At 41.9% G+C, this 10,794-nt stretch overlaps 1 protein-coding gene across 2 annotated transcripts in view; it reads left to right on the top strand.

Moving 5' to 3' along the window:
* Positions 1–10,794, top strand: part of DZIP1 (DAZ interacting zinc finger protein 1) — a gene marked incomplete at its 5' end in the record, with an annotated part of 62,544 nt that overhangs the window by 43,383 nt on the left and 8,367 nt on the right. For both annotated transcript variants that reach the window (XM_014590935.2, XM_014590936.2), the window contains 4 exon segments: positions 4,782–4,924; positions 8,099–8,261; positions 9,207–9,336; positions 10,183–10,233. In XM_014590935.2, the coding sequence (XP_014446421.1) occupies positions 4,782–4,924; positions 8,099–8,261; positions 9,207–9,336; positions 10,183–10,233 (487 nt within the window).

Here is a 10,794-nt window from a genome sequence, read left to right on the forward strand (position 1 = left end):
TAATGGTTATGTCACTGGACTCCCACATAGTCAACTGAGATTTGAGTCCCAAATCCAGCAGCAACTTATAACTCACCAGACATGTGTACATGCGTGCCCAAGAGGAGAATGGAGGAGAAGGGGTTGCAGCTTGGCCATCCTCCATGGGAGGGTGATTTCTCGCTTTCTGTTTCCATCTCTCTCTGTCTTGCTGACGAGCACACATGCCCTATAGCCAACATTTCTCTAAAAATAAAATTATTGTCCTTAGGTGATTTTCAATCATCTGTGCTGGTTTCCTGGAGACAGAACGACCAGATATTACCCTATTTATGTTCTGCATCATGAGCATCACTGCACTTGCAAGGAGCACGCTTCCTCTCTCCTGCATATGTATTGTTTATTCATGTCCAGAACATAAGATCTCTCACTCCTGGAAGGATCTGTGAAACATGTCAGGAGATTCATAGAAAGGGCTACATAATTTCAAAACCAGTTCACATTCACTTCACTTAAACCAGTCAAGCAAGAGTTCTGAGAGGAATCGTGATGTGTCCACCATCACCCAACTGGGTCCCACCCGCTCGGTCGTTCTGCCTGTGCGTTTAGACTGCTCCCAGCCAATGTCAGATGGGAATCTGGCGTCATCGACAGCAAATGGCATCACTGGTTGGAGGACATTTTGGGGGCCGGACTAGGACAATAACCTTTACCACCCTTCATGTGTTCAGTCACAGTTCTGGTGGAAGAGAGTGTGCTGAGGACCAGGGGAAAGGCTCCATGTGCAAGTGCACCACGTGTGGTCTGTGACCACATCTTTAAGTGCTTCCATGGAGTCAGCATACTGGCAGCTGATGAATTACCATCAGTAAATTCCCCAGCCTGTGCTAACATTTTGTAGATAAATACCCAAGAAGCTAAATTTTGGCAGTGTTTACAAAAACACTGTGGCTGTCACTAAGAGGTAACTCACACATATGTATTTCTGCATTCTTGCTTTTTGACAGTTGTGTAAAGACAACTTGTTATTTTATATATTGGTCTCACTGTTTTATAGGATATTAGACTGTATGGGCCAGAGAGATCTTAGAGGCCATTTATTTTCCAGAAACTCAAAACACGGCTATTAGGAGCCAGCTCCAGGTCATTGAGCTTAATTAGTGACAGGGCTGGAACCCGAGGCCTACTTTTCTGATTCCTGTAGTTTAAGGCAAAGAACCAATGGAAAAAGGCAAGAATAAAAGGAGAAAAGCAAGCTGTTCAGGCTCTGCAGGACTAGCCAGGGTGCCTTTGGGGAAGTCTCGTACTTCTCTGGTTTTAGTATCCTTCTGAAAAATAAGGAGATTTATTGCTAGATGACAGATGAAGTCCCTTAGAATCCAGGAATTCCATTTTCTTTTCATTACTTACTTGGTGCTCCAGTTAGCGGCTATCATAAATGGTTTGTCGAGTGTCTGGTATAACAGACCACACGTATGGGCTATTAGGCAGTAGCCTGCCACCTGCTTGCATGTGTCTTAAGTTTTATATCTCAGAAAAGTGCTGGTCTCTAGAAAGTTTTGTCTTGTTGGTCTTCGGCCGTGATTGGTTGATTGGTTCTACCTCCACATAGACACTTTATTCTTCCTATCTACTGTGCACTCTCTCTTGCTTCTGTGGGCCAGCCCCACCCAGCCTTGTAGAGATCCTTACCAAGGGTTTTCTAATTGTTCATGGATGGCTTCCTAAGGCAAGCACCAACATACACAGTAAATGTGAGGACAGAGGGAAACATTTAAACTGCTGTAATTTGAAGCAACTTGGTCATCGAGAAAAATGAACTTGTCATCAGCATTGAGGATGACTACAGACACATCAGCAAGTAAACACATTCAACAGCGGATATCAACGGTTTACGGCTCCGTATGTTCTAGTCAAGTCATTCTCGCATCCCTTGACTCCTGTTTGTGGTCTCACATCCCAGAGGAAAGAGGGCCCAGGGCCTCTGTGTAGGCTGTGCTTCTGTGTATTTCTATATCTGAGACACTGGTCAAAAAATTATCTTTGCAGGGCCAGCAGGTGGCGTGATGGTTCAGTGCTGGACTCCCACATGGCCAGCCATGGTTCAAGGCCCAGACTGCACAGCTTGAAAATTATGCTGGGCATGTATGCTTGTATGCCAAAAATCCCAGGAGGAGAATGGAGGAGAAAGGATTGCTAGTGGCCATTCTCCCTGGGGGGAGCTATTTCACACTTTCCCTCTCACTATCTCTGTGTCTCTGCAGCAAGCACATCCTATTACAAAAACCTTAAAAAGGTAAAGTTATCTTTGTATAATTGGAGAAGTAGATGTGTCTCTCTCAGTGGTAGCCCCATGACCTCTGGGCTGTCTTGGTGCTCCTTGTTATTTTTCACCCTAGATAGTTGCAGACTTGATGGCCAGCCAGAAGTCAAGGCCAGCCACAGAGTCCTGGCTGCAGCCAGTCCTCGAGATTTTGATGGACTGTTAGCTCCTATGACAGAAGTGCTCTTTTGGGGGTTTCAGAATATTTGGAAGCCTTGGTGATTAAACAGCAGCATGAATGCTAAGAACGTAAAATTTAAGATTACTCCCGACTTCTAAACACATGCGATCATATACACTTTTGTCATTTTTGTTTAGCTATACTATCAAAGTACAGAAAGTATCTTCATTCAGGAATTATTTCCCCTAGTTATAGTTTTATTAACTTTGCTTTTAATAAAACTGTATATCAACAGAAATATTATTTACTAATAAAATTGAAAACATCTTAAAAGGCATCTTGTTCAAGATCTCCTGCAAATCCCAGGGCTGTGAGTACTAAAAAATCCCACTAAATAAAGAGGACAGTGGGGCAGGAGGTGGCACAATGGTTAAGGGTGCTGGACTCCCACATACTCAACTGTGGCTTGAGTCCTGGACCTGGTAGCTTGCTTTCTCACTTTATCTCTCTCTTTGGTCAAATTAAAATTAAATAAATAAATAAATAAATAAATAAGGTTAAATAAAATAATTATTTTTTTAAAATCCCACTTATAGGCAGATGAAGCAGTGGACACGGAGTGTCTCTCCAGACCGGCCTGCCCCACATCCAGGACACATCATTAAGAGCCATCCACTTGAGGGACCAGCAGTTAGCGTAATGGCTATGTCACTAGACTCCCATGTAGTCGACTGTGGTTTGAGTCCTGGACCCGGTGGCTTAAACTCACGTTGGGCGCGTGTGTGTGCATGCCCAAGATCCTGAGAGGAGAAAGGAGGAGAAGGGATTGCAGCATGGCCATTCCCCGGGCATGATTTCTTGCTTTCTGTCTCTCTGTCTCTCTCTCTCTGTCTTTCTGGCTAGTGCACACGCCCTATAGCAAAAACCTCTCCAAAAAAAAAAGGGAAAAAAAAAAAGAGCCATCCACTTGGGACAGAATGTTCCTATTTGGAAATTAGACTTTAGGATGATAACATGGTTCTTGCATTTCTCCGGATACAGCCTTGCACACTCACTAAGGGTCTGGACTGTCAGGCATTGAGTCTCTTTAATCAAGTCTTCAGTTTCCTTGGACATAAGGACTTGAGTTTTCAAAGCTCCTGTCGTCACTCCCTTTCTGCAGACCCTCTTGAACTAGACATTTTTAGTGGGCAATAGAGGAGGATTAAGGAAGGAAGGTGAAGAACATGGCCTGTTATTTTTTTTTCTACTGCAAGTTATTTTAACTAAAACATACTTTCCTTAAGCCTTTTATTAACCTCTTTTTCATTTGGTAAATATTTTGAGGTGGTTGATAATTCTTTACATTTTGACATTTTATGTACACTTAGCTTCCTAAGTTTGTTACTTAACATTTTTTAATTATTTAAAATAAACTGAAATTTTTCTTCATTAAATGACACATGAATTCTAACTGAACTTAGAAATGAACTTTTTAGGGACCAGCAGTTAGCGTAACGGCTATGTCGTCGCTGGACTCCCATGTAGTTGACCGTGGTTCGGGTCCCGGACCCGGTGGCTTAAACTCATGCCAGGCGTGTGTGCGTGCGTGCCCAAGATCCCAAGAGGAGAATGGAGGAGAAGGGACTGTGGCGTGGCCATCCCCCCTGGGGGGGGGTGATTTCTCACTTTCTGTCTCTCTGTCTCTTTCTGGTGAGCGTGCGCACCCTATAGCAAAAACCTCTCCAGGAAAAAAAAAATAGAAATTTTTAGGCTATGGTAAACTAAGTTTAAAGATAGGGACCAGCAGTTAGTGTAATGGCTATGTCGCTGGACTCCCACATAGTCGACCGCAGTTCGAGTCCCAGACCCGGTGGCTTAAGCTCATGCCGGGCGCGTGTGCGTGCGTGCCCAGGATCCCTAGAGGAGAATGGAGGAGTAGGGATTGTGGCGTGGCCATCCTCCCTGGGGGGTGATTTCTTGCTTTCTGTCTCTCTGTCTCTCTCTGTCTGGTGAGCACACGTGCCCTATAGCAAAAAACCTCTCCAAAAAAAAAAAAAAGATAAAACTTTAAACTTCTATATAATTTTTCCTATTATGTGTCTATAGTTACATATTGTGTTGCATTATTTAGCTGTAATTTGGTAATTTGATCATGAGTCCTTAAAGACACTGCAGTTTGATCCAAACTTAAAATAGTTTGAGAAACTATGATGCTTAAATATTTTATGTTGTACCAAATAACTAAATATACAAGGACTTTAAAACACTACGCATGCTTACTTGCTATTTAGAAGTTGTACTTTGCCATTTTCTGCTTAGAGTTTTTATATATTTGTTTGAATCTTTATTAACACATTTTTTTAAACCCTGTTGCAGGAAGGGAAAATGAACAAAAATTAAATAACAGCAAGGTGCATTTAAGGAAAGTTTTGAAGAGCAATCCTTCCCTCACTAAGGAAATAAGAACAGTCTTGGAGCAGAGCCTGGTGGAAAAATTGGAAACTTTGGGAATTAATGCAGTAAGTTCATTCATTTTTGGAAGTCCAATAGTTCTATTATATTTCATTCTTGAAATAAGAAACCATTAGAGAAGAGCAGAAGGCATGTCAGTTCTGTGCAAGTGTGGAGACCAGAAGCTAGTGTGACATGCTTTATTTACAAACGCCCAGGTGGCATGCACTGTTTGCCTGGCCCATTTCTAAGACATTACCGAATATGAACTCATTCAAACGTAAGAACACATCTCTGAAATAAGTGATCTTACTATCTCTGTTTTACAGACAGGTTAAGTGACTCAATTAACATCACCTGGCCAGTAATGACGGTACCAGAATTTGTATCTAGGCAGCCCCAGTGCTGCTTACATTCTGATGTTAACCCATGTCATACAAAATCAGCACCTGATAAATACGTGTTGAATGAATGGATAAATGAATTGTATTTCATGTTCTTGCCAGAATGCATAATTTTGGTATATCATATTACCTGCAGACTCCGCTTTTTACCTATTTTATTGTCATTCATAAAATACACGTCTTTGGTGTTAAAACATTTTAAATCTATGGGTTTTTCTATAGGGTGCGTACGCTTGCCAGAGAGACAGAAAGCAAGAAATAATCACCCCCCGGGGGGATGGCCACACTACAATCCCCTCTCCTCCATTCTCCTCTTTGTATTTTGTACACACACACACACACACACACACACACACACACACACACACATGCCCGGTATGAGTTTTAAGCTGCTGGGACTCAAACCTTAGTCGACCACATGGGAATCCAGCGACATTACCACTATGCCATCTGCTAGTTCCCCTTTAAAGACACTGCAGTTTGATCCAAACTTAAAATAGTTTGAGAAACTATGATGCTTAAATATTTTATGTTGTACCAAATAACTAAATATACAAGGACTTTAAAACACTACGCATGCTTACTTGCTATTTAGAAGTTGTACTTTGCCATTTTCTGCTTAGAGTTTTTATATATTTGTTTGAATCTTTATTAACACATTTTTTTAAACCCTGTTGCAGGAAGGGAAAATGAACAAAAATTAAATAACAGCAAGGTGCATTTAAGGAAAGTTTTGAAGAGCAATCCTTCCCTCACTAAGGAAATAAGAACAGTCTTGGAGCAGAGCCTGGTGGAAAAATTGGAAACTTTGGGAATTAATGCAGTAAGTTCATTCATTTTTGGAAGTCCAATAGTTCTATTATATTTCATTCTTGAAATAAGAAACCATTAGAGAAGAGCAGAAGGCATGTCAGTTCTGTGCAAGTGTGGAGACCAGAAGCTAGTGTGACATGCTTTATTTACAAACGCCCAGGTGGCATGCACTGTTTGCCTGGCCCATTTCTAAGACATTACCGAATATGAACTCATTCAAACGTAAGAACACATCTCTGAAATAAGTGATCTTACTATCTCTGTTTTACAGACAGGTTAAGTGACTCAATTAACATCACCTGGCCAGTAATGACGGTACCAGAATTTGTATCTAGGCAGCCCCAGTGCTGCTTACATTCTGATGTTAACCCATGTCATACAAAATCAGCACCTGATAAATACGTGTTGAATGAATGGATAAATGAATTGTATTTCATGTTCTTGCCAGAATGCATAATTTTGGTATATCATATTACCTGCAGACTCCGCTTTTTACCTATTTTATTGTCATTCATAAAATACACGTCTTTGGTGTTAAAACATTTTAAATCTATGGGTTTTTCTATAGGGTGCGTACGCTTGCCAGAGAGACAGAAAGCAAGAAATAATCACCCCCCGGGGGGATGGCCACACTACAATCCCCTCTCCTCCATTCTCCTCTTAGGATTTTGTACACACACACACACACACACACACACACACACACACACACACATGCCCGGTATGAGTTTTAAGCTGCTGGGACTCAAACCTTAGTCGACCACATGGGAATCCAGCGACATTACCACTATGCCATCTGCTAGTTCCCCTAAATAATTTTTTTAAATAATTATTTATTTTATTTTTTCATTCATTTAATTTTTAATTTGACCAGAGAGAGACAGAGAGCGTGAGAGTGAGACAGAGAGAGGAAGTGAGAAAGTGAGCCACCAGATTTAGGACTTGAACCCTGGTAGGCCACGTGGGAGTGTCCAGCACCTTAACCACCACGCCACCTGCTGGTCCCAATAATTTTTTTAATAGACATTTCCACAAACTTTATGAAAAACCTTATTTATGTATGGCTACACATATCTGTGTGTGCATGTGTACTTGTGTGCAAATATAAGTGTATATGTATGCATATATAGGCACACATATGTCTGTGGGCATGTACACATGTGCATAAGTGTGTGTGCATTCTGTACATAAATCTGTGGGTATGGGTATACATACATATGCATGCACGTATATATCCATGTGTCTGTACGCGTACAGGCAGATGTATACGTATCTATATACAGTTATATATCTGAACATATAAATAACATATATGTAAATATGTATGGGTGTATATAGATACATGTGTGTGCATACATCTGTGTATATACAAGTATGTGTGTATACTGATGTATATGAGTGTTTAGATGTTTGTGTATATGTGGGTGCATTTGTGTCTGTTCACAGCCTTATGTGTACATATTTATGTGTGTGTGTGTGCACACACGTCTGTGAGAGATCTGTAGCCAGTACCCAGATGATGAGATTGAACACATCCAACACCTAGAAGACGCTCTTACCTTTTCCTTTTTGCTGTCTCACCAGGCCTTCATAGCACTAGTCTGTAGGACCGCCTGGACTCTTTCTGCCACAGTACCTGCCTGTGCCACAGGCCAACCCCCTTGAATCCTACACTGCTCTTTGTATTGATACTTGATTGACTCCACCCACCTTTCAGTATACAGCTCAGCCTCCCCCTCCATCCTCACTAGGATTCCTCGAGCCTTTGTCAGTTCATCTCGTTCTTCCCAGACAGCCTCATGTCATTTCCGAGCCAGTCCCAGACAGCCACACACACACACCTTGTGCACTCAGCTTCACTGTGAGCTTTGTAGGGGGCAGGACAGTGTGTTGTATGTTGGGGTATTTCCGACCTTCCATGTACCTGGAGCTCAGTAGGAACAGGTTGAAACATTAGCACAGCGAATGCCCATGAAATGAAAAACATTCTGGGATAATTAATGAACGTATTTCTTATTCCTTCAGGATATCCGTGGTATTCCAAGTGATCACATGAGTAGAGTGCTAAGAACTGTGGAATCAGCAAGACGTGAGCGAGAAAGGCAGATGCCTAACATTCAGCAAATTCGAGAATTCCTGGAACACCAGGTCAGCTGCAAAATTGAGGAGAAAACATTACTCTCTTCAGGTAAGCCTGTCACTGACTGCCATTTTGTTGTTGCAGATGGGAGCTTCCTTTAATGCCCATCAGTCTCAGGCTTTGCAGACTTCATTGGTAATTCTCTTACTGTGTAAGAGTTTGGGCCTTGGATTTTGGTTGTGTGTGTGTGCGTGCATGCGTGTGTGTTTGCCAGACAGCATGTGTACTTGCCAGAAAGAGACAGGGAGAGGGAGAAAGCACTTCCCCAAATGGGGCATGGCGATGAGCACACTGGGCATGTTTTTCAAGCTACTGAATCCAGTTTTACTTTTTTGTTTTTTTAAGGTTTTGGCACTCACCAAAAAGAGACAGAGAGAAGGAAAGTGAAAAATCACCTACCAGGGGACGGCCACACTGCAACTCCTTGTCCTCCTTTCTACCTCTTAGGATTTGGGGCATGCATATGTGTCTAGTATAATTTTCAAGCCGCCAGATCTGGGACTCAAACTGTGGTTGGCCAAGTGGGTATCCAGCTCCTTAACCACCACACCATTTGCTGGCCTTTGTTTTACTTTTAAAATAACCCTGGAGGGACCAATAGATGGTATAATGGTTATGTCACTGGACTCCCATGTAGTCACCACAGTTCAAGTCCTGGACCTGGCGACTGAAAACTCACACTGTGTGTATGTGCTTGTGTGCCCAAAATCCTGAGAGGAGAATGGAGAAGGAGGGATTGCAGCGTGGCCATCCCCCCTTGGGGATGATTTCTCGTTTTCACTCTCTCTGTCTCTCCAGTGAGCACACACGCCCTATGGCAAAAATCTCTCTAAAATATTAAAAATAAAAATAACCCTGGAGTCTGGACTTCAGACCCTAAAGATAAGCTTATGCATTTCTGTGGCAGTGTAGACAATATGATGCTATTTACTTCTGCTTGTCACTTGCTGATCATGAAGGCATGGAGACTCATCAATGGCACTCCTATTCCAGATAAGTACAGTATTTCTCAGATGGACGCCCTTTCAACTGGAGAAGTACCCAAAGCCATACGGCATCCTTCCAAAAGCAAACAATTGGTTAGACAAAGACCTGTTTTTACTGATAAGATATCTGTTCCAAAGTGAGTATTTTCAACATAGAATTTTTTTTTTTCAATTGTCTGGGGATGGGGAGAAGAGAGGAGGGATAGAGAGAAAGGGAGAGAGGAGACAGAGGTGTTTTTGACAGTCTCACCATTCTGATCCTCAGTCCTAGACCCTTAGCAAAGATTGCAGGCATGTCCTACCATCCAATGGGTCTGGGATCTGAACTGATCTTCCTATGTGACCTCAGCTGTATACAGTGATGCCTTGCTATTTGTATCACCACAGCTGGGCCTAACTTTATTATTATTATTATTATTATTATGTTTGTTCATCTGAATCAGCTTGGGTTGCCATGACAAATTGTCATAGACTGGATGGCTGAAACAACCAGAATTTATTTTCTCGTAGTCTTGGAGGCTGGAAGTCTGAAGTGAGGGTGCCAGCATGGTTGGGTTCTGTTAACGGCAGTCTTTCTGCCTGGTAGATGGCCACCCTCCCACTGTGTCCTCACATGGCAAGAGATATCACTGGGTCTCTCCTTTCGTAAGGCAATTCATCCTGTCTTGGAGCCCCACTCTCGTGACCTCTTCTAAGCCTAATTACCTTCTAAAGGCCCCACCTCTACATACTGTCACATCAGGAGTTGGGTCTTCAGCATTTCAATTTGGTGGGAACGTAAAATTGAGTGCATGACATGAGTGGCCCAACAGGGAATCATACCTGTAATTCCTATCAGTGTCTTACTGACTTTTGTTGCTGCTCTTCTTCTTTAAAATATGTTAAAAGCAAAAATCACCAATTCCAGAGAAATTTATGTTAATTATATTACTCATGCAGTCTAGAAAGTCTAGAAATATTTTTGTTTTTATTTTTGTTTTTAGAAGTAAGAAAAACATAGAAGATCTTTTCCCCAAAAAGTCTTCAAGTATTACGTGAGTATTGCAGAGAGGGAAGTTACTTAAAATATTTTTTTTCACTGAACATTTCTTTCACTGTAAATTAGTATACTCATTGTAGTCCACTAAAGCCATAATTACAAAAGTCCTACCTAACTAACTGGCAGTTCCTTTATGACAGGCTATTAGTGACATGCCTTTGTTTCTTTGTCACTTATTACATAAGTCGATAGTATTTATCCACATGGTGGCCTCCATTATGAAGAGGGTCCACACCAGAGTCTTTTTCTTTCTTCCTCCACCCTCACCTCAGTATCCTGGCATTTCTCAATAAGCACCTTTAATAAAAATGGATGTTGGTAGGGTTTAATGACTGGATCCATTTCACTGTTACATTTGTTTCAGATGATACCGTGATGTTCTAGACCCTTGTAGTAGTTGGTAATGACCTAGAGCTTATTCTTTAGGACCTCTTAGGATATTCAGAATCAAAGCTCCATGGAGGCCAGCAGGTGGCATGTTGGTTAAGGTGCTGGACACTCCCACATGGCCGACCACAGTTTGAGTCCCGGACCCAGTGACTTGCTTTCTCACATC

This window comes from Tupaia chinensis, unplaced genomic scaffold (genome assembly GCF_000334495.1).
Source record: "Tupaia chinensis unplaced genomic scaffold, TupChi_1.0 Scaffold000503_1, whole genome shotgun sequence".
Classification (NCBI taxonomy): domain Eukaryota; kingdom Metazoa; phylum Chordata; class Mammalia; order Scandentia; family Tupaiidae; genus Tupaia; species Tupaia belangeri.